The 24616-nt window shown below is 46.5% G+C and overlaps 1 protein-coding gene across 1 annotated transcript in view; it reads left to right on the top strand.

The window, feature by feature from the left end:
• The window catches only part of PLXNC1 (plexin C1), a 151037-nt gene that overhangs the window by 116486 nt on the left and 9935 nt on the right, over positions 1-24616 (top strand). The window contains exons 22-26 of the mRNA XM_058741784.1: positions 8767-8944; positions 11438-11541; positions 21670-21724; positions 24174-24205; positions 24303-24410. Coding sequence (XP_058597767.1) covers positions 8767-8944; positions 11438-11541; positions 21670-21724; positions 24174-24205; positions 24303-24410 — 477 coding nt within the window. The remainder of the gene's footprint in view (positions 1-8766; positions 8945-11437; positions 11542-21669; positions 21725-24173; positions 24206-24302; positions 24411-24616) is intronic.

The following is a 24616-nucleotide window of genomic DNA, read 5'->3' as shown; positions in this document are numbered from 1 at the left end:
TACCGAAACCATTACTAACTTCGTAGTTACTGTTCTGAGCTTCCTGATCAAAGAAGTGAAACCATTTTTTATAATCATTTTAGGTAAGTCATTCCCCAGTTGATGGCAAGAAGTGGAAAATGAAAAATAAGCGTTAAATGAGTGCTTTAAATGACTTCCCTCTTCATACCCTTTCTTCTCACACCCATAATCTTGGGATTAGAAAATAATTTAGTTACCTAAATACAAAAGTATTTAATTTTCTTCTTTATGGCTCAAATGTGACTCTGCGTTGTTAAGGATCCTTATTTATAATTGTACTCCTCAGGGAACGGTGACGTTTATAGCAAATCATGGTGAAGATAAAAGGCATTTTTTTCAATGTCTTTTTTTCACATCGGCAAAGTCAGCATTCCATTTGAAGTTACCATTGTCTAGAGCAGGGATCAGCAAACAAGAGCCTGTGGGCCAAATGTGACCCTGCTCTCTGTCGTTATAAATAAAGTTTTATTGAAACGCAGCCATGCACATTCATTTACTGTCGTCTGTGGCTGTTGTCCTGCCTATAACTGCAGAGTCGGGTAGTTGTCACAGAGACCATATAGGCTGCAAAGTCTTAAATATTTACTGTCTTGGCCTTTTACAGAAAGTTTGCCAGCCCCTAATCTAGAGCTTGACATAACAGAGAAAATAATAGAGAACTGGAAACTGCCTCCCCCCCCGACCTCCAAAAGCCTGGGTCTCTTTCTTTTTTTTCTGGGGACACAGCAATTGGTAATGCCTCACCAGTATCCATAAATCTGAAACTCGTGGGGTCTTCGCCAAAACACAAACCGTGAAATACTCATATTAAGCCTAAAATACCGAAATCAATCATCTTGGGCTTCCTCAGACAGAGTCTTACTCGATTCTGTCATGAACAAATGTTAGCAAATGCTGGCAAGTACAGAAAAATTTGAGAGAGAAACTTAGATTTGAGGACATTTTCTGCATTAATTTTTTTCTTCAAGATGGAAAAGGCCTTCCTCCCTCTTTTTCTGTTGGCGGCGAGGATGGGGGTGGGGTGAGGGGTGGTGGTAAAATACCCTGATCCAGGAAGCTTTGGGCTCTCCGTCTTTGGGGGAAGGAAAATGAGGTGGAGGGGGAGGTAGGGCAGGCAAGAGCAGCACTAGAGGGGACATCTGGTAGCATGTCTCGGGGCTGCTGACTCCATCTTAAGAAAAGCCTCAGATCAGAAGCTTTGGAGACTTGCTCTTCCAACTCGTGGCTCACATTTCCTCTACTGGACTTCTGGAAGTAGTTTTCTTCTTTCCTACCACATCTCTCCTCTAAACTTCGGTTCGGTGTGGGGCGCCCGGGCGGCTCAGTCGGTTAAACGTCTGGCTTCGGCTCAGGTCATGATCTCACAGTTTATGAGTTCGAGCCCCATGTCGGGCTCTGTGCTGACAGCTCAGAGCCTGGAGCCCGCTTGGGATTCTGGGTCTCCCTCTCTCTCTGCCCCTCCCCTGCTTGTGCTCTCTCCAAAGTAAATAAACATTAAAAAAAAAAAATACATAAAATTCAGTTTGGTGTAAGAACCAGACTTTTCTCTTGACCTTCATTTGGCTCTCAAATGAAATTAGATATTTTATAGTTTTATTTAATGAAAGTCATTATTGGCCTAAGCCCTGTTATGATAAAGTATTTTTTAAACGCATTTTTTTAAAAAATTACCTTCTAGGTATTATAAGGTATCATACAAGGATGTAGCAACATCCCTCCTTGTGAGCCAAGAATGTGGGTGAGGACTTAATGAGGTAGCTGGATCATCTTTCCCCACCCAAGTATGCAAAAAGCATGGGGAAATGCCTCTTTCCAGGCCTTCGATTCATCTTCCCAGCCCCCTGCAACCTTATTTTTTCTATCTCCTTGGTACCTTAACCAACCAGGGTGTGTGAAGGAACGGTGGGTAAAGCCACCAGTGAAACACGAATGTGCTGGTCTGTCTAGGTGCTGTGTACCTTAGCGCCCAAGGTGTTATGTCGCACGGTGCCCGACAGGTGGGGCTTAGAGTCTGACAGTCTTGGGGATGAATCCGAGGTCGGTCACTTTACTAACAGGCTGTGTGACCTTGGGCAAGTCACCGGACCTCTGTAAACCGTTTCTTCATCTATTAACAGGTGATCATGAAACCTAGCTTTGTATGTTTGTTTTGAGGTCTGAAAAGAGCATGGGATGTCTAGCCATCATACCTCAGAGCAGTTCCCGTCATTTATTTATAAGAGTTTTCCTGTCTGAGCCGTTTCTCTTGTCGATCGTAAGGTCTACGGAGCACAGTGTCCTCTCACCATTCTTTCTGGTTGGTCACTCATTGCCCATGGGTGACGGTTCTTGGATTAGCTGCGCTACGGGCAAGGTGACCGCTAATCCCTCTGTCTGTGTGTTTAGAATCTATAGCAGACGATATCCCGCCAGACAGATGTGAACGGAAGACCACAATGATACATCTGAACAACTAACTACCTAAAGGCGAGGGAGGGGTGTGGTCGGGGCTGGCGGTTCACGACCTGCTTACAAAAGGACGGGGTCCTTCCGTTCTGGTCCTTTCTCTGGGTTCTGGGCCCATGCATCTTCCAAATACCCTTGCCCTTCTAACAGCCCTTCTTGGTGATAGGCACGTTGCTGAATCCATCAGAATGCAATTCTGCTGCAGGAAACAGAGAGCCAAGCCACCTGGGGCTTAAGCAACAGAGAAGTTTACTTCTGTCCCTCAAGAAGTTCTGGGGTGCACAGTCTGGTGCTGGTGGGTGCCTCTGCTCTGGAATGTCCTCACAGACCCAGGCTCCCCGTCTCTCATCCGCAGCCCACCTCATGGTCTAAAGTGTTGGCTCACCCCCGCCCAGCCTTCTTCCACGTTCCAGCCAGCAGGACAGAAGTAGGGCTGTAGAAAAGGGGACAAGTGGCCACCAGCCGTCTTTTAAGGAAGTTTCCCAGAGGCTGTCACGTCGCACATCTGCTTAACCTCATTGGGCAGAACATAGTCACCCGGCCACGCCCGGCTGTGGCAGAGGCCGGGAAAGGTCATTTCTCCTCTGCGTGGACATGAGCTCCATACAAATGCCTGCGAGTGGTACCTTTCACCAGCCCGTGGCGTCCTACAGGTTGAGTGGGCTCCATGAGGCCCCATGCCAAGCCAAGCCGAGGAGGTTGAGCCCCTCTGCTGGACTGTCTGTCCAGCCTGTATGCCCTGAGAGCATCTATCGAGATCTTCAGGCACATTGGGACTGCCCCTCGACATTTATCACCTTGACTGGTGGCCTTTTGGCTTTGCAGTTAAGAGAATAGTCGTGTCCTAGTGATGACCCCCAGCAGCTCTGAGATTCTGGACACATTTCTGAACCCTCCTCTCTCTCTCTCTCTGTTTCTTCATCTGCTAAGTGAAGCTAATAACAGTGTCCACTTCACTAAGCAGTTATTAAATGAACAGAGCAGGATTAAATGAATTAGCAAAGCATTTACGACAGCTCCTGGTAGTAAATGGTAAGTGTTCAACATGCTACATGTGAGCGCCGAGGACGATGGTTAGAAACCCGGAACGGTATTCTCTTCTTCAGCTTTTGTTTCCATAAATAGTAACGGAACCCCTCAGATGGCAGGTGGTGGTTTTGGAAAGGCAAACACAGTTCTTCAAGTCCTCCACCCTCCATTCTACCAAAAGGAAGTGGGACTCTTCTTCTCGACTTCCTGACCTCGTAGCCTGACTAGAAGATTGAAGCTTGCTCCTGGCCAGTCTAGTTAGAATCGAAGCCCAGTATGTGGCCCCCGCAGGGGCCTCCTCATGTACCGCTGCACAGGCAGCTCCTTTCCAGACTCAGTTCAAATGCCCCTTCCTCCACGCAGTCTTCACTGATTTCTCACCCTTTGAAAAAGCTCCTCCAAGCTAGAGCTAACGTCTCTCTGGACCCCCAAAGCGCTCCGCCCATACCTACTGTTTTCTACGTGGTAGTAGAATTCATTATGTGTATCTCACAATTGTTCTCTTGGTCTTTACGTACTTCCCAGTCAGGATCAGTGCCAGGCTCTCCTTTGTATCCTCTGGAATGCCCTGAACACCATGTCCAGATGCAAAGTAGGTGAGGGTCACTGAGCAGATTTAGCAACCTCAGTATCAACAAAGTGAGCTCTGTCAGGCTGGGTACGTTCAGCTGTAAGTAAGAGAAAATCCAAATAAAGGTGCTTGAAATAGTAAGGACATGGAATTGCATTCTAGAGCAGAAAGTCAGGAGGTGAGCAGCCTCAAGACCGGGCCATCGACCCATCAGAGTCACCATCTTTGGGCTCCTTTTGTGCCTCCTTCCTAGTCACAAAATAGCTGCCACAGCTCCAAGCACTGCTCTCCCCTTTTGTGAGAGTAGAAACCCTTTCCCTTTATATCTCACTGGCCAAAACTGGGTTACATGATAAGACACCACCAACCATATCCATTGTCCTAGCTTTGTTGACACATTTATGCCAAAGAAATAGGGAAAGCCAGAGCTGTTCAGGGACAGATTTCTGGAGAAAAGACCAGTGTAGATTTTAGGGCCCTTTAGCCTTCTGTGGGTATTGAAAACTAACGGTCATCCCGTAGATTTGGACCATATGCTTAGTTTACAAAACATTTTCATATTTTGAGGGCACCTGGGTGGCTCAGTCGGTTAAGTGTCTGACTTCCACTCAGGTCATGATCTTGCCGTTAGTGGGTTCCATGCTGACAGCCCAGAGCCTGGAGCCTGCTTTGGATTCTCTCTCTCTCTCTCTCTCTCTCTCTCTCTCTCTCTGCCCCTCCCCTGTTGTGCTCTCTTTCTCTCAAAGATAAACATTTAAAAAAAAATTTTTTTTTATTTTTTTTTTTATTTTGAAGGCAGGATCGCCAAAGGTTTAAGAGTGCCTGCTTCTGCCATTTTCCTTCTGGGTGATTTGGTGCAATTTCCTAGCCTCTCTGGGCCTCAATCTGTCATCTGTAAAATGGGAATAATAGTGGGATCTATGAGATAAGGTTTCTGTGTGCTTGGCACACAGGAAACACTCCTTAATTTGCTATTATTAGGTCACTATTTAGTGACCCTGTCACTCCTCTTAGATAGAAACAATGAGAGTGTTAAGGCTCAGAGAAGCTAGAGGACTTACCCACGCACTCACAGCTGAGTACAAGATCTGACCCAGATGGTCTGATCCTGGGCTCAGGGCCCTCAGCCCTCCTGTGTTTCCTTCTTGAATTCTCTGTCAACACTTACTGAGTGTTGCACCTGGTGGCTGAGTAGTGTTTCAAAGGTGATGCTTTGGTCTGCCAAACGTCCTGTGAATCTTCTGAAAACAAGGACTATGTCTAAGGTCTCTCCTACACCCCAGCCCCTAACACCAAGTAGGGGATAGGGAAGACTCTGGTTAAATGGGTTTGTGAGGGGAGAGATGGCCCTTCCATGGGGGCTCTTTCCTGATGGGGAACAAAGGCCCAGTGTGTGCTGAGCCCAGGGTGGGGTGAATAGGTAGGGCCCACTCTGAGAGCCCCCCGACTATACTTAGACTTCAGGAAATTGCTGTTGGAGTAGTAAGCGTTAGCAACATAAAAAATCAATTTGTGTCCGAATTGATGCTCAGAATTCCCTGTGGCCTCTGTAAAATACCATTTTACTTTTTTTCCACCCATCTAGCTGTGGAGGCAGTGGCAGATTTACATTATTTTACATCCAGTTAAGGTTGTTTTTTGGGGTTTTTTTTTTTGCCTCCTCTTGGTTATGTTTTTAAGTAGAACATTTATTGCTTTACCTGTAAAGAGGTGTTTTTGTTAAAGACAACAGTGCCCTTTAGGTAGTCACAGAGTGTTATTTCACAAATACCTATAAAACTATTAAACAAGCTGGGATCGCTGGAGCTCTGATTAAAAGGTGCTTTCTAGTTGTCTTTATCTTCGGAAGCCCTGTGAAATAGCTTAACCACCCTTCTTCCCACTGTGAGCAGACCAGCTCGCAGAGAAATAAGGGAAGACACGGGCAGGTCTGCTTAGACTGCAAGGGCAAGGTCGGCATTTACGCCTCCTGAACCCTCATTTGTGTTGGGGATCTAGCTTCGGGCTTTGCTTACTAGCTTGCAATTTTTGCTTAGGACCTAAGACAGGGTTTCTGGAGGCCCATGGTTCCTACGTGGTGGGTGGGACCAGAAGGCAGGAGAGAGGGCCCAGGTGCGGGGGAGGGGAGGAGGGACCCTGGAGCTGAGTAGTTCCTGATGCCCACTCCTGGCTCTGCCACTTACGAGCTGTGTCCCCAGAGCAAGTTATTTGACCTCTCTCTGCCTCCATTTCCTCGCTCAAAAACGGGGATCATAACACAGCCCCGTAACCAGGATGTTGGGAAGGTTAAAAGACGCGTATACATGGCAGGGTGTCCGTAAACCGTGCTGAGAAAGGGAGGTGAGGGAGAGGACTCTGGCACCAGGGTGGCCACCCTGGTGGCTTCTAGATTTTCTGCCCCGCACATGCCCTCTACAGCCTTCTCTCTCGGCCAGCATTTGCGGGCAATCTGCCTCCCTTCCCGCCCCCTGGATCTCCCCGCCCCGGAGGTGCCCTCTGTTCCAGGAAGAAGGAAGCTGCCAGGCGCCTACTCAGGGGTTCAGACCGCACTGCCTTGGTGTTGATCACTTAGTTGGGACTGGAGCGAAGTTTGCCCCGGTGTCACTGCGCACGGGAGTGTGGGGCAAGGTGTAAAGGCCCTGAGTAGAAGACCTGCCTCTGAGACCACCCCACGGTTGGCAGAGCCCCTTTCCCACGGCCACGGGGCTTCTGCCCTTGTCCCTCCGGAGCGCCCACCAGCCAGACCCTGGTCTCCGTGCCCCGCGGGTAATTCGGTTCGTCAGCACAGGAGCTCCAGGGCAGTTGCCACTGCGACTCCCACTCTGCAGGGGAGCAAACTGAGGCACAAGAGGCGGCCCCTAGAGTGGGTGCTCGGCCACGCTCCGCTTGCAGGCTGCGTGCTCTTTCCGCTGCTGGACACGGAGCGGGTACGGAATCAGAGCCCTGGCCGCCAGGTCTCTGAGTCTCCGCATGAAGGCTTACTCACAGTGGCTATAATAAGACTTCGGATGAGTTGCATGAAATAATAACTTCCCACTTTTACCATCATCATCGTCCTCATCCTCAAACCCTTCCCAGGGGCCCAGCCCTGTGCGGAGACTTTGATGTGCCTCATCCCATGTAATTAACAATGCCGGTACTGTTGTTATACCCATTTTCCCCCCATTTTATTACCTTTTAACGTTTTTTTAATTTATTGCTTTTAATTTTTTTTAACGTTTGTTTCTGAGAGAGAGTGCGAGCGGGAGAGGGGCAGAGAGAGGGAGACACGGAATCCAAAGCAGGCTCCAGGCTCTGAGCTGCCAGCACAGAGCCTGACGCGGGGCTCGAACTCCCGAAGTGAGTTCATACCCTGAGCGGAAGTAGGAAGCCTAACCGACTGAGCCACCTAGGTAACCTTACTGTACCCATTTTAAAGTTGACTGAACCCTAAGGATCCCCATTCTCTCCTTACTTGTGTTTTTATTAAAAAAAAAAAAACTTCCATTAGTTAATCATTTTACATTCCCTCATTACAGCCAGGTTCAAAAACATTAAGAAACTGAGCATTTCACACCATACCCTTGATTCTGAGATTACCAAGGTACCTCAGAATCTAAACTGTATGTGATGCTAATGACAAGACGCTCTTCCCTGAATCTGTTCCCCCAAGGAGCTGTAGTAGGTAAACGTTGTTGTGTTAGATGTGTTTGTTTGTTCTCAAAGTAAACCTGAAATTGCTTTTAAATTTGTTTTGAAATACTCCCTCGTTCTGTGTTTTCACACACTCACAAAGCCCTTCCCTTCCCCCATCAGTCTGATTCTGAGGCTTTGCTGCATTAGGAGAATGTGAACTGGCAAAACGGTAAATGCTGGCACTGAAACGTAAGCAATGAATGCAAGCATACTAGTACGGGGTGGGGATCTCAGGGTTTTAATGAGGGCTTGGGAAACTGAAGATCTTGAAAGTGGATGGGGAGATGAATGTTATTGCAATTAATGCTGCATATTAAAAAGTAACCTCTTCAGCATAATCAATATGGGGACCTCCCTGACCTTCCCTGTCACCTGGAACTTCACTTCTGGGACTCTGTGGTCCTGTTAATAAAAAAGACAATCGGGGCGCCTGGGTGGCTCAGTTGGCTGAGCATCCGACTTCGGCTCAGGTCACGATCTCACGGTTCGTGGGTTCGAGCCCCACATCAGGCTCTGTGCTGACCGCTTGCTCAGAGCCTGGAGCCGGCTTCAGATTCTGTGTCTCCTTCTCTCTCTGCCCCTCCCCCGCTCACACTTTGTCTCACTGTTTCTCAAAACTACATAAATGTAAAAAAAAAAAAAAAAGATAATCACCAGTCTGCCCTCATGTACTGTGGAACCTTTCCAGTTTTGGGGGGTTTTTTGTTTGTTTGTTTGTTTTGTTTTTGAAGATGAAATTAGAAATCACCACTTCTAGAACATTTATGTGTATATGTATTTTACTCTCGGATATATTTATTCAATGCTTGCTCTGTAATGAGAGTTTTAACTTTTCTGTTTTCCTTTCCATTATCCCTGAAAAGAATGGATTATGGAAAAAAGATTAAAGTAGTATAATGGGACACAGTGTTTGCTAATGTGCTGTCCGAGGTATTAGTGGGACTCACCAAGGTTTGTGTCTTTTATGAAAGCCTTTCAGATTGCAATTATCTAATAGACTTGGAAACCTGTTTGTATTCTTGCAGGCATTAAACGTGGTCTTTGAAAAGATCCCAGAAAATGAGAGTGCAGATGTCTGTCGGAATATTTCAGTCAACGTTCTTGATTGTGATACCATAGGCCAAGCCAAAGAAAAGATTTTCCAGGCATTCCTAAGCAAAAATGGCTCTCCTTATGGACTTCAGCTGAATGAAATTGGTCTTGGTAAGGCAAGGAGGGAGCTGTTCTGTCCCAATCCCTGATGAATGTCTCTTCCGCTGGCTCTCTCCCTCCGTCTCTCCCTTTCCCCCCTGCCCACAGCATGCATGCTTCTGTTTGTTGAAACTTACATGGCCTGGGGCTGTTCCCAGAGGGCATGTCTGGGAGCCAAGAGACTGTACTGCTTTCCCAAGAGCATGTACATGATTTTTTCCTAGGCAGCGTTATCCTTCAAAGATGCTGGGGTTTTTGTTTTTGGGGTTTTTTTTTTTACAAAAATATTATGTTTGTAAATCAGATTCATGAGATTGGTAACCCTGAGACTGAATGGATTCACCTTGCGTCAAGAAGTACAAAAAGGTGTAAACCCCGCGCCCTGTGTGTGTGTTGCATTTCACATTGGCATTTGATTTGTTTGTTGTGTGTCATTAGCGGGTGGCTCAGACTCTGGGTGTTAACTGTAGCACACTGGAAAGGTCATCTTCGTCTCTGCTAATCGCGTCCTGCATTAAGTATATTCTCCATCCTCCCCAACGCGAAGCAGCATCTGCTATGAATTCATTTTCGGGCTCTACTGGTCTACTGCAAAGGAGAGCATATGCATGAGTGCTCTAACAGGGCTCCGCTCCACTCAAATGTTCATCAACATTTTAAAGTTGAGCTCCCCGCAGCCCTCCCAAGAGACTGTCGTGGGATTTTATAGCAGATAATGGGACAGGCAAGAAGAGTAAAATCACAGCAGTGACAGACAGCGTAACAAGGTTTATCTCCCCTCAATGTACAGTCGTAGCCTCCACGAAGCAGGCAATTAAAATCATCCCACCTGGCTCTCCAAGCCAAACCTCCTGCTAAAAGGCCATCTAGAAAAGCCTGGAGGCAGGGCCTGGGAAGTTGGGGTGAAACAACGCAAGCGTGCAACTACAGGACTTGGCGTCAAAGAAGGGACTAAGGCACCTCTCTTTTGCCTCTTTTCTGTGTCCTTCTGTTGGGTGGACTGTTGGGCACTTGCAGACCATTTTAGCTCATTTGGTTAGAGGCCGGGCCAAAGAGGCAGCCCCAGACGGGAAACCATCACCTGACCTGGACTGTCAACTTCCTTCCCTACCTTTGCAAAAGTGTGGCTCTGGCTGCCAAGAGCTGGGCACATGGAGCCAACAAGCGTGGGGAAAACAGTCCAGTGGCCTTAGTCCTGCCAGTGCCGGGTCAGCAGTAGCAACCTCTTGCCGTTCTTGTGTTTGAGCCCATCGGTTCTTCCTGATGTAGGAAAGTAGGGAGCAGAACAAGTCTGTTAGAAGCTTCTGATGGGAAATGGGAACACTGCATTCCAGCCATGTCAGGCTTCTGCATGTGTGATGATCTTGCAAACTACCTCCAAGGCTGGCCCCAGAAAACGAGGGCAAAAGCCTTAGAACCAGCCATAAATTGTATAGAAATCCAATACCGGAAGCAGCTGTGGTTAAGACCGCTTCTAGCAGAGGCTCACAAACTCAGATGCCCACAGGGGCAGGAACTACCATAAATAGGGGTGTTGGCCCATCTAGGACACTGGGAAATGGCAGGACCCAACTTAACTGGGGGGAAAGACGTGCCATCTAAAGGATCGGTGCCACTCAGCTTCGGCCAGTGACTGCATGCGGGCCTGAGTGGTCAGTATTATCCGATGATTCCGTTTTTTGTTTCCTTGTTTTTAAAGAGGAAATCAGTCCGAATTTTTGTGTGCAATCTCCTGCCTTGAATGCTGGTGCCTTGGTGCTGAATTGACTTTGAATGTTGGTGCTGAATAAGTAAAACGTTGTGTAGGTTGACACACAAAAATACACATCTGTGGGCCACATTCTAGCTCCAGGGCACAAGTTGGCAATCTCCATAAAACAGTTTGAATGGTGTGGCTTGAGATATTAGACCACCAATGCACCCCCGCCCAGGGACCTACAGAAGATAATTCACAGAGCACCTGCTTGGGAACTTAAAAATTTGTTTTGGGAATTTTTTGAAGAGCTTAGTCCCTGTAAGGATGCATTATTTTGTTTCCATTGGCTTTACTTCCAGGCTTAGCCTCGGAGTACAAGCTTCAGGGAAAGGTAGTCTTTTTTTCTTTTTTTAAGTTTATTTATTTACTTAGAGAGTGAATGAGCTAGAAAGAGGCAGGGGTGTAGAGAATCCCAAGCAGGCTCCACATTGCAAGCACAGAGCCCGATGCAAGGCTTGAACTCATGAACCGTGAGCCGAGATCTTGAGTCAGATGCTTAACCAATTAAGCCACCCAGGCATCCCCAGGGAAATGTAGTCCTAAAAGTCAGAGCCCTAAACACAAAACAGAAACAAAACTCAGGCTACCAGTCTGGCTCATATATCTCCAAACTTTCAGACACACATTAAACACTTTAAGATTTATTTATTTATAAATAATAATTGCTACCATTACAGAATAGCATTTAAACTTTCTCACTTCAATTTCAAAGGAGAACAAAACGCACTCTCTTTTTTTTTTCTTTTCAGAGCTGCAAGTGGGCACACGACAAAAAGAACTTCTGGATATTGACAGTTCATCTGTGATTCTCGAAGATGGAATAACCAAGCTAAATACCATTGGCCACTATGAGGTAAGAGCAAGGCTTAGCCCCCAACATCTCCTTCCCCAGGCCCAATCCTGTCTTGATAGATCATCTCCAGGTAGTACCCTGGCAATTGTTTAAAAAAAAAAATTATGGGACCCCCACCATTTTCTGGCAATTTGCAGATGGCTTGTTTGCAGGTCAGCAGTTTTCTTTAGTTGCTCGTTTGGAAGAGCCTGGGCATTACTGTGTCTCGTGGTCAACAGTTCCCCCCCCACCCCCGCCGGGTCACCCCCTTCCCACCCCCTCCCCAAGGCCTTCGATTTTCATGTGACTGATCAGTCTCCATCCGGCAGTTTGGGTGGGAAACTTCACCTCACAGGTCTCCACGGTGTTCACAGAGCCACATAACCTTTGTGTGGGGTCCTTTTTTTCTGAAGAAGTCCTACATTTCCTGTTCCTTTGCAATATTCAGTAATACATCCTTTTTTTATGTTTATTTTTGAGAGCCAGACAGAGAGAGCAAGAGCAGGGGAAGGGCAGAGAGAGAGGGAGACACAGAATCTGAAGCAGGCTCCAGGCTCTGAGCTGTCAGCATAGAGCCCAATGCGGGGCTCGAACCCACAAACCCATGAGATCATGACCCGAGTCAAAGTCAGATGCTTGACCGACTCAGCCACCCAGGTGTCCCCAGTAATAGCTCCTTTGGCCCCTGACCCACATGCTGGGTGAGTGCCAAGGTGGGTGTGGGGTGCACATGACCTCTCAGAGATCTGTGTGCCAGAGAAGCGTGCATGGCACGAGAGAGAGAGAGACAGAGACAGAGACAGGAGGCAGGGAAGGTTCTGGAACACACTGAGATGAATACTGGGAGTCATTCAGCAACATTATCCAAATTTTTGGTGAATATCTGCTATGTGCCGGGTTGCACACAAGAGGAACAAAGACCAAGTTCCTGACTTCAAGGAGCCTACCACCCCCGGGAGGGGATGAAGAAGGGGGAAGACAAGTATGAGGCAACACCTATGGTGTAAGAGTGCTGCGGCTCAGAGCATCAGAGAAAGCTTCCTGGAGAAAGCTGACTAAGCAGAGACCTAAAGAATGAGTACTTTCCCAGTCTGGGATGGGGCACCAGCACACCCCACAGGGAAGGGAGAAGACACATGTTCTTCCACACAAAGACTTGCAGCTGCCTAAAACTTGAGATGGGGGGGGGGGTTGGCAGTGAGAGCCAATAATAGCCGATGTGACGGAGGCCTCACTCTGTGCCAGGTGCTGCCCTCAGCATTGCCCCTTACTCTGGCTTAGTCCATCCCATGTATAGCAGTCCTATGAGGTAGGTGCTGTTACTAACCCTCTTTATAGATGGTACACTCAGGGACGTTTACCAGCAGCTAGTCAGTGGCACAGCCAAGATTTGGACTCAGATAGTTGGGTTCTAGGGTCTGTGGCTTAACCAGTACCTGCCAAAGCCTGACTGAGAGGAAGGCAGAGAAATGGGGAGGGAGGCAAGGAGGGGAGATACGGATTGTACAGCCCTATCAGCTTCTTCAGGAATTGGACTTGTGTCCCAACAATAATCCCAAGAAGCCACGGGAGGATCTTAAGCAGGGGAGATTTGTGTCTCAGACATGCCTGTGGCTGTGTCTGAAGCATGGTTATAAGAGGTACAAAGCTGGAACTAGGGAGACCCTTAGAAGCTGTCACTGGAAGAATTTCAGGTGAGGAATGATGTTGGTCAGAAATGACATGGTGGCTCTTGAGATGGAGACAAGCGGAGGGACTCAGAGATGGGCAGGAGATAGGCACCATAAACCATGCAGGTGGGAGGGTCCCTGGGTAGAGGAGCAGCCAAGATGGCGGGCGGATGCATTGATGCAGTAGGTCTTCCAGAGACAGAGGAGACAGCAGGAGCAGCTTCCCAGGCCACTCGGAGAGTAGGCGCATCCTGTCTTTCATGCCTGCGAAGTCCCTGGGAAATAAATGTGTTTGCACGGAGAAGGCCTTTGGACCCTGCAGGCTCTCCCCTCTCCAGGGAGGAAGCAGAGACCATTCTTGAGCAGAGCTTTCTGGGCAGTGGCCAGAAACAGAGGACACCTCTTCCTTGGGCTCTTTGGCTAAGTGGTTCTTAGAACTAGTTTGGAAATAGCTTCTTTGGGTGACACCTGGGTGGGCGCCACCGGAGCCTTTGCCGGAGAGCATCCAGTAGAGAGAGCCACGGGGTAGCGACTTGCTTTCGTGCTCACCCTCCCGCAGCTCAGACTTTCCAACCTTGAAGTCATCGTGCCAAGAGCTGTGGGTCTCAGCTTTTGGAACTTGTAAAAATCCCCAGGGGGCTTTCTGAGCGTATGTATGCCTGTGAGCCACACTCAGAGCAGCCGTGCTCCAGAGGGAATTTAATGGATAGGAGGTTAGAGTTAGGGGTGCTCCCTGGCAAGTGTAAGAACTTAGGGGCTTATCAGGGCATCAGTTTGAAGTTCAGGCTTGCAGCCTGGCAGTCACCTTCCCTCTGTGTTGTCTGGGTAGCGAGTTTGTCTCAGCGGGTTTAGAAGGAACACCACCACAGACGCCCTCCTTTGGCGAGCTGATGTGCTTGTCTTGCTCAGCTGTGCCAGGAGGGCTGGGCCACCCTGATCAGGCTTTTTTGGAGTCCCCTGGCGACCGTGTGGCATGAGGTGGACCACAAAGGAAGGGGGTGTGGCCACTCACTGCCCTTCAGAGGGAAAGGCAGGACAAGCCACTCCAGCAGGGAAAAGGAAGAACCACCATAGCTGTCTGCAAGGCCAGGGGGAGGGCCGTCAGGAAAGATAGAACATCAGTCTTCACTGGAGACATCGGCCGTGCTAGACACCTATCTGCTTAAGGATGATAATGAAATTAATCCGGCCTGTAGTCACTTCCCGTCCAAATGATTTATTGGCTTCATACCCTAGCATTGCCACATGGTGGTAATAAATGACAAGACTAGGACACAAGGGCTTAAAGGATTCTCCTGATGTTTAAAAAGCTAAGCCATAAGGCAAATAAACTCAGAGAGCTTGAAGGAAACTGGGGAGGTCATCGGCCCTGTGCTCTCCATGCCTGGACCATCTCAAATGCCCTGTTTTTCAAAGACAGTTAAGAAAAAAAGTATCCACCACTACCCTCGGCCACTGAACTCTATCCCCAGGTTAGTAGTTCCCCTGCAGATTCAAAATTGGGAGTAATTTGACAGGGGTAGGCTGAAGCTCACTTTTGTGCTTCCGTTAAAAATTTTCTCCTGGAGCTTACGTTTCCCTCCAAAGAGACAAGATGCTAATTACCACTGTTATTTACTAAAGCACCCTAGTTTGAGTCACTGCAAGTACTTGAAAGCAAAAAACTGTATTTCATTTAAAAATAGGGTCTAACTCGGAATTTTAAGTGATTCAGACTCATCTCCCTCCAATTAGCCCAAATTACTTAGGTTTTAAAGTTAATCTTTAGTGACGGCCAGTTCCTCCTACTATCTAAACAAAGTCCCGTTGCTGGAGTGGAAACCTGGTTCTTCTCTCCTGTTCTGTCCTTAGGGCAAAGAGAGTGTAGCTGATTTCCTCTGAATGATTTACTGTCCAAATATTTGAAGAACAGGTTTCTAGAGGGGATCTGAAGGCACAGCAAAAATATAGCATCTCATGGACCAGATGCAGCCTCCACAGCCCCAAATTGCTGGCAATGCTCTGTCATCTATAGGATGACATCCTTGCCAACCCTGGGCATCGCCAAGATTGCTTTGCATAGTGATGACAGCACTGTTCATGTGCATAAGCACAACTCAGGTTCACAACCCCATGATGAAGGTGCTTTTATTACCCTCGTTTTCCATCAGATGAGTGCAGAGGAGGGTAGATTTCTGCTACAGTCTCCTTCCGTCCCGTGCAAACAAGGGGTAAAACCAGCATCTTTACAAACACATTAAGCCAGAGGCATCTTTATCCCCTATAATTAAATCCTCCCCAAGTGCTTCCTTAACTGGCCATCGCCGAGTGTGCCTTTCCTGTTAAGGAAACTGCACTGTGTTTTGGAGCTGATAAGATCAGTTGTGTGTATGTATGGAGAGGTGTCTCTGGGTCCAGGCTCTCTTCCCCTCCCCTGCACCTCCGTGTGACCTTTTGCTGGACAGTGTTATCACACTTACACCCCGCAATAGGGTGGCATTGCATATACAGAACAGGTGTTGTGTCCGGCAGGAAAGGCCCTCTAGAGACTTCGCCTCACATTCTGAACCATGAGGTCCTGAGGGGCAGAAAAGATGTTTAAACCACTGTGATGTGGAAGAACGCTCTCGTAACAGGTGCATGCTAATGCCACAGTGGTCGTCGCCACCGCTAAAGTTGTCATTCAAATGACATGTAGAGCTCATAGGGATGTTCCAAAGTGTCTGCTAGGTAAAGTCAGCGGTCTGTCCAATCAGGTGTGTCATCCGTGACACTAAAATAAAGGGATTTGACTATCTCTAAAGGTCTCTTGCAGCACGAATGACTTTAGACATTTATTTATTCATTAAACAAGCACAGAGTGCTTCTTGTATACTGGGCACTGTTCCAGGGGCTCTTACAAATAGCAGCTCCTTTAGTCCTCTGTACAGCCCAGTGAGGTAGATGGATACTATCATTATTCCCATTCTAGGGCACAGGGAGAGGTTCCGCGTAGCTCTTCTCAATGATGCCCCAAGGCCGGAAGCAGATGAAACAACAATGGCGCTGGAGACATGGCTCTTCTCAGGTCCGGAGAGATAGGCTTGGCTCCAGCTGGGCTTGTAGCCCACGCCTCCAGCCTCTAAGGCAGCCTCGGCTAGGAAGCTGGGCCAAATGACGAAAAATCCTGGTAGTTACTTTCTCTGATGTCATATCCAAAAAGGTAACTTCTCTTAAAATCTTCTGATGAATCTCATGGCTGTGCGTTTGTCCAAATCCTTATTTTTAATTCTGCTTCGACATAATTTAAGGCCAGTGTTCCTTGAAGATGACAACAACTGCCTTCTTCAGATAGGAGGCCTCTTGCAGGCATCCAAGAGCTCACCACCCCAGCCCAACAAAAGCAGGGGAGTGCTTAAGGTTCCCAATTTCAGGCACACTTTTAGAGAGCAAACTGGCTCCTAGAGGACGAGGTCTGGTTCTGACAGTCCTCAGAGAGAGTTTGCTACTGGCCCAGGCTGAATTCCAAGTACCCAAGGAAGGTGCAAGAGCCCTACTGGCATTTTAACTAGTTGGAAGCATCCTTTAGAGCTCTGTCCTGGGTGTCAAGAACCACATGATTTGATATGTGTGTTGGGAGTGTTCTGATGGGGCCCCTTCCAAACACTCCAATGAACACTGAACCTCCTTCGCTAATGGACTGAGCAAGGTTATCCCTCTGGCCTGAGAAACAGGATTCCTTTATTATCTGCCTCCAGCCTTGGGGTGTCAGTGGGAAGAGCTAAGGGGGTAGGTGGGGAAAGCAAAATTGCTGAGTGGTTGTGGGGAGAATGCTGGTTGAATAGAGTTCTGCTTTCACATAATACCATTTTAGGAATGAGGGATACCAGTAAGGGTTTCCATGTGGTGATGTGTATTGATTACTGTGTTTTCAGTTTTTTTTTTTTTTTAAGAAAAAAAGTATCACAATATTTCATAACTTTCCATACAATTCTTAGGCTGAAATTCCAGCTTTCCTCTTAGACTAAGCAATATGAAATTACCAACATTTGACCATTTTTACCCATAAAAAATGGCAGTTTTGTAAGACTAAATATAAATTCAATCTTATATATCTAGAAAATCTATCCTTACGGAATTTTCTTCAACTCATGCCACAAGGATAGGGTTTTGCCACAGAGAAGTCCTACCTTGGCTTGCATGTGATTTGGAGGATGTGTACCTCCTGCTGATTTCAGGAGTGATTTTAAATTGTCGACCTGAGTCCGTTTAGCCTTGTGCGGTCACAATTCCTAATTCTGATAATGGAGGAGTCTACGGTTTTCTCTACCTTGTTCCAACATGGGCCAGTCATCATCGAAGGGGTATCGCCTTCTTGTCTCATTGAATCCTGGAGCACTGTGAGACTGGGAGGAATTTAATTTGAAATTGCCGTGCGCTACCACGGCTGGAGAAACATTCCCGCTGCAGATCCATCTAGTGACATTAATCTTTCTTTGATTTAATTTGGTTTTCATTCCTAAAGTAGGGGCCCAGAGGCCGCTCCCTGCCTCACAGGAGTACAGGAGGATTAATGAGTCACTCTCAGGAAAGCATTTGGAGCTCCTCAGATGGAACAAACAGTATCATATTTTTAACACTTTAGATTCTGTGGCACTTTTCAAAACGGCATTTCTGTCCTTAACTCAGCAGCAGCTGACTTGTGCAAAATAGAAAATGGAAACCTTATCCCCCCACCAAACATCTGTAAGTGAACTAGTTTCTGTCTTACGATGGTGTTAAAGTGTCACGTGGGGGGAAATGTTCCAGCCCCAGAGCAGCTGTGTAAGTTAGAAATACACTCACACACACATGCTCAGACACACACACACACAACTCAACCACTAATAAAATGCTTTTACACTTGCTCTCGGGAGATAATTTCAGAATAAAATTTCCGTGGTACAAGCTGCGTGTGCGCTATCTTAATGCCTGAGCACAGTGCCAGCAGTGAGTCCTTGCCAGCTCTTGAAAAGACATTTGAACCTTTGGCAGGGCTGCTTATCGGAAAGCCCATCCGTGGTGTTTGTGATTATAGGGTAAGGGTGCTCACGTTTAGCAAAACAAAGCGTCTGACGGTAGTGGAGTATTGGCTCAACACTCAACAGGATCCATTTGGGATTCATTCTTTGACAATTACCCAGAATGAATCACCAGCTTCCTTTTATAAAAAGATATTTATTGGCTTAGAAACAGAGCATATCCAGCTCTTCATGGGGAGGAATTTTAGAACTACGTTCAAACATTCTCATAAACTTGGTGTCTGAGTGTTGCTAAGAGGGTGCCTGCACAGAGTGTTTACTTTAATTGCATCAAATGTGGAGGAGAATGGAAAAAGCAGCCAGAAAACAATGAATGGCTCAAGGGGAAAGAGGAGGAGGTTTGGTAATAACAGCAGAGTCGAAGAATTCAATAAGAGTCCAAGCTGGAGACACTTTTCAGAGACCTGATGGCCCAGCCAGCCTCTGCTCAGCATTCCCCCTCCCTGCAAGATGTGAACACCAGCAGTTGGAGGCCTCTGGTCTAAACTTAGCAGCTGGCTAGACACAGCTGGCTGGACAGCTGTGCTCAGGGCCTCTGCAGGGCTGGCTCTCGCCCGCCCCCGTGTTCCCTCCTCTGTGGGTGCAACCTGAAGATTAGACCTTAATCCTTTGGCGCTTGCTAAGCAGGTTTGTACACTCTGATAACCAATGCGCAGCAGGCCAGAAGAGAAATTCTAGGTTTCTACTTTTTTCCAAATGGAGGAAGGCTAGGTCCAAAGTAGTATTAGAATTCAGACCAGACTGAGGACTTCAGAGTGGAGGGAAAAAGCACTCAGCTGACCATGTTCCAAAAAGACAGCGTTAATCCTCCCTCCATAGTCCCAGAATGAAGGCGAGGATTTGTGTATCCTTGACTTGCCTCTCTTCAGGGTTCCTTTGTTTTACATTTCTGTGGACTAGCCTCTCAGAATAATTTACTCCTCACAAGAAGTGAGGCCTGCCCCCTGCTTCTTAGCATCTAGTCCCCTTGGCCTCAAGGGCACTTCTTCCCCCAGTCGGTTGTGGGGGAGGGCCGCGCTGGAGGGCCATCTGGCCTTGGCTTTCATAGTCCCGAAAGGCCTCAGGTGAGAACTCCTGACTTTATAGACAAGAGAGGGTATGCGTGGGCCTTGCAGTAGTGTGTCAGTGTGGTAAAGGCATTTATTTGTCAAATTGTGTACATGTAAAATCTGTGGCAATTTTTTAGCAGCTCTATTGAGATATAATTTATATACCATAAAGGTCACCTTTTAAAATGTACAATGCAATGGTTTTTGGTGCATTTGCAGAGTTGTGTAGTCATCACCACAATCTAATTTTAGAACATTTTCATCACCCCCAAAAGAAACCTTGAATTCATTAGCAGTCACTCCTCATTCTTCTGACCCCTGCTTTAGGCAGCTAGTAATCTACTTTCTGTGTGCATAAATCTGTCTGTTCCAGACATTTTATCTAAATGGGATCATACAACATGTGGTCTTTTGTGGCTGGCTTTCACCTAGTATAATGTTTTTGAGGTTCATGTTGTAGCATGTCAATACTTCTGTCTTTAGTGTATGGCAGTTTTTTTGTAATATATTCACACAATAATACAAAGTCATTTTAAAAGGACTGAATTGCTTGTAGCTGCAACAGTGTGGATGCACATCACAGACCTTAAGATGACCCCGGGAAGCCAGACCTATACACACACACGCACACACACTCGTAGTTGACCCTTGAACAATGCAGGTTTGAATGGTGCAGGCCCACTTACATGCAGATATTTTCCAGTAAATACAGTACAGTGCTGTCAGTGTATCTTTTCTTATGATTTTAATACTTTTTTCTCTAGCCTTATAAGGATACAGTATGTAATACATACAACATACAAGATATGTATTAATTGACTTATTGGTAAGGCTTCCTGTCAACAGTAGGCAGTTAAGTTTTGGGGGAATCAAAGGTTTTATGTGGAGTTTCAACTGTGCAGGGGGCGGGTACCCCTAACCCCCATATTGTTCAAGGGTTAGCTGTACTATATAATTCCATTTATATGATGTTCAAGAACAGATGGAAGTCAGAATAGTGGTTATCTCTGGCTGAGGATGGGGTGGTTATTGACTGGGAGGGGATAACAGGGGTACGTCGTAGGACCTTGAAATACAATTTTTATCTTCATGTGAGTAGCGGTTACACAGGTGTATACTTAACATTTATTAAGCTGTATACTTAATATTAGTGAATGTGAAGTGCTTTCCTATAAGTTATACTTAATTGTAAAGTTTTTATTTAAAAGTATATGCAATTTTTATGATTTTGCAAGCTTTTTAAAAATACGATATTCCTGCAAAAAGAGAACAAATCATAAGTGTAATACTGGATGAATTATCAGAAAGTGAGCACACCCTGTAACTACGACTCAGGTCAAGAAAGAGAACATTATGGGTACCTCAGAAGCCCCCTCCAGGCCCCTCCCAATCACTAACCCCACTCTCTTGTCCAAACATCTAACATCATAGTTTGACTGTTTTTGTGTTTGTTTTAGCTTTACGTGATTGGAATCACATAGTATGTATTCCTCTGTGTTGGGCTTCTTTGCACATTACCACGGTGAGGTTTACCCATGCAGCGTGGAGCAGTAATTTGCTCATTTTTCACTGCTTTATATTCTGTTGTATGGACATATCCCAAATTATTTATTCATTGATGATGTTTGGTTGTTTCCAGTATGGGGCAATCGCATATAGTTTGCTATCAGGATATGCACTTATTTCTGTTGGATATATACCCGGATGTGAAATTGCTCTGTGATAAGGTAAACACCAGCTCTAGCTAACACAGCTTTGAACACCTGTTTCAGCATTTCTGAATACAGTAGGAACCTCAAAAACATAGTGGCCCAAGCCTCTTTTGACCTCTGAGACGCTGGGATACTTCCTAACACAGCCTTGTCTTCCCCTCTGCCTGGGCTGGCCCACCTCCCATTAGCCCTATGGTGTGTTGGCCCCCCTCTTCCAGCCTCACTGCATCTCACTGCCTTGTCTGTGTCCTTCACAGGACTGTGAGCTCCTTGAGGGCAGAGACAGTGTCTTCATCACCATTGTAGCTCCAACTTCCAGCACATAGAAATTCTTTTTTTTTTTTTTCAACATTTTTTATTTATTTTTGGGACAGAGAGAGACAGAGCATGAACGGGGGAGGGGCAGAGAGAGAGGGAGACACAGAATCGGAAACAGGCTCCAGGCTCCGAGCCATCAGCCCAGAGCCTGACGCGGGGCTCGAACTCACGGACCGCGAGATCGTGACCTGGCTGAAGTCGGACGCTTAACCGACTGCGCCACCCAGGCGCCCCTAGAAATTCTTGATAAATATTTAATAGATGAGAGAATGCAAGATCCAGCCAGCCATCTAATTCCTGGATGAAGTTGAGAAATGTATTAAATTTTGAAAACTCATATATTTTTTATCTTTGCTTTCAGATATCAAATGGATCCACTATAAAAGTCTTTAAGAAGATAGCAAATTTTACTACAGGTAACCGATATAATGTTAACCTTTTGTTCTCACCCACTTTTATATACAGTATTGTTTTTTGCCTCTTTCAGATGTATTGTCACAAAAGTGAGATTCAGTTGTTTCTATGTAATTCTCTGAAATTGGAGAAAAGCCATTTTGATCTGTTTCTATTCCTAAGAACGTGAGCTTTGCAAAAAAGAGGACAGGAACCAGTAAATAGCAGTTGGCTGGACCGCCCAGCAGAAAGGAAGCTGCTGCCTCTTGACAGCCCTGAACTCAGGGTAGAATCTCAGCCTTCCTCGCTCTGTTCCAACTCCTCAGTAGGATGGGGGCTAACAGAGAAGACCCCTCTGGCAAACTGAGAGGGAAGCCGGTAGATAATCACACAGCCCTGCAAGCACTGAACAAACAAGATAATCCACTTAGAAATCCAAATCTCCTTGCGATAGCAGCTGCAAAATTCCCAGAAAGCGGAGTGAGACAAACTAAATGGGGAGCTTTTATGGGAAAGTCAATGGGCTAGCCTCTAAACTCTCTACCCACCTCCCTGATGGTCTCAGGAAAGGAAGGCATTGTGACGGTGCCTTGAGAAATTCCCTAAATCCCAGTCTAGGTTTGTCTCCAGAGAAAGGATACCCCAGCTAAGACACTCTGTCCCCAGCCCTTGGAAAGTTTCTGGGCCTCACCAACAGCACTTTTCACACATATAACTGGAGGGGAGGCTTCCTGATTCCTAGATTCAATACTAGGAGCGGCCTCATAGGTCCCAATACCTGGTCAGTACAAACAGAGAATGCAGGGCCCCCAATTAAATAGAAAGGATAATTTGGTAGGTTGTAGGAAACCCCTCTGGGGAACCTCACAGTCCATCATTAGATCTGGCTATTTAGTGAGAGAAGCCATCTTGCAGAGGGTGGCTGCCATTCTGGCATAGGGAACTGGTGTCCTTGTGTTATAAAAAAGTAGAACTTTGTATTTTAAGCTTCAAAGATCGGGGATCTCACATTTGGATCTCTTCATGGGACCTCAAGGCAGTCAACGTCTCTGTTTCTTTCCTGTCCAGTTCAGCTGAGAGCCATTATTTTGATCACTCTCCTCCTAACCCTTCACCTTCTCCTGTCCCTGTCCCCTATGTACTACCCTCTCTGTCACATCCCAGCCCTGGATGAACCCAATACTAGCCTTTCCTAAACCTATATCCAGGCAGCCACTGGAGGAAGGTACACAACAGCATAGTTTGGAGTCACTATAATTTCATGGTGCCCAACATGACTGGGACCCTCAATGCAGCCTACACCCACTAAATTTCTCTAGGTAACTCACTCTGTGTTCTCCAGAATTCTGCCTTCTCTCCTCAAAGCTCTGACCTACATGGCTCTATCAGCAGCAGACTTGATCCTGTACATCACAGAGAAAACAGGAATCAGAACTCCATCAACATCTAGCACCGAGCCTACCACCCTACCTGCATCTGCCCATTTCTTCCTGTGCTCCTTCCCACCCCCACCAGCATTCCAGGATTTCCTTCCTCTTATCCAAGGCCAGTCTCTCACCTGTGTCTTCAATCCCATCATTTCCAACCTTCCAAGCATTCTTACGCCACAATCTTCTCTCACCTAAATTTTCTATACCTCCCCACTTACTCCAGCTTTTGTTAGTGTTTCAAGGTATTCTAGTCTCCTTCATCTTCAAAACAAAAAACCTAGTCCCTTGATCCTTCTTTTCCATTTACCATTCCCTTTACTACCACATTTCTTTCAAGACTGTCCTCACCCTGTGTCACTGTCACACTTGCTCTATAAACTCCCAACTCATTGCCCTTCTTTCAGATCCCAGGAGGGGTCACGTTCCTTCCACCTTAGGGTCTTTGCACCCATTCCCCTTCTTCCATTTGCCTGGCTAACTAGTCATTCATTTAGGTTCAGCTCCAACACCCCTTCCCCTGAAAAACCTCCCAGAGTAGGGCCGGCCTTTGTCAGTTACTTTCTTGGCATATACTTCTTCAGGAGCCTTATCACAGTTGTAGTTAAATAATTGTTTAATTAATTGTATGAAGTCTCTCATTGGCTAGGATGTAAATTCCACTGGGGTGGGGTGGTGGTGGTAACTAGGTCTGTGTTAAGATTGCCTTTTGCCTAGGAGCCCCTGGCACTCAGTAGCTGCCCCCAGGTACATTTGTTCATGAGTGGGGCTTGAACCTCTCCTACTCACCCAATGAAGGATCATTCAGCCTGTTTTAATACTTCCAGGAATAGGGAACCTGCTTCCTACTCCCTGGCCCATTCAGTCTTCATGTTGTTAAGATCTTAAGATGCAACAGGGTAAAAAAAAAAAAAAAAAAATAGCTGTGAAGAGCTCAAGTAACCTCTTCTGTTTATAGCACAAATGGGGCATTTTATGAGAAGGCCAATTAGCCCGTGGTTGTTTTTTTAATAGACTGTTTTCTCCCCCTTTCTCTGGCATTCAGATGTGGAATACTCAGAAGACCACTGCCATTTGGTGAGTTCAGTCTTTCTTGTGCTTGCCGCTGAACTGGATGCCTTCTGTAGCATGAACGGTCTCCTTGGGTAACGCTTCTAGTCTGTCTTCCCTTTAGATTTTACCAGATTCGGAAGCATTCCAAGATGTGCAAGGAAAGAGACATCGAGGGAAGCACAAGTTCAAAGTAAAAGAAATGTATCTGACAAAGCTGCTGTCGACCAAGGTACACTTAACTGTTCTGGGAGTGCTTTTATGGCTACCTTGGGGGTGTATGATGTGTTTGACTTAATTTCCACTGAAGTGTGAAAATGTTACAAATCCCTTGTGCCTTCTAGCAAAGCAAAATGAAAGTTTAAATGGTAAACATTTCCTACCCTCCTCTTCTTTTTAGAAACTGCAAAGATAATGGCACTTTACAAATTTTGACTG

Source organism: Neofelis nebulosa, chromosome 8, assembly GCF_028018385.1.
Source record: "Neofelis nebulosa isolate mNeoNeb1 chromosome 8, mNeoNeb1.pri, whole genome shotgun sequence".
In the NCBI taxonomy this organism is placed as follows: Eukaryota; Metazoa; Chordata; class Mammalia; order Carnivora; family Felidae; genus Neofelis; species Neofelis nebulosa.
The sequence above is the reverse complement of the archived record's forward strand: the minus strand, read 5'-3'. Positions and strand labels throughout refer to the sequence as shown.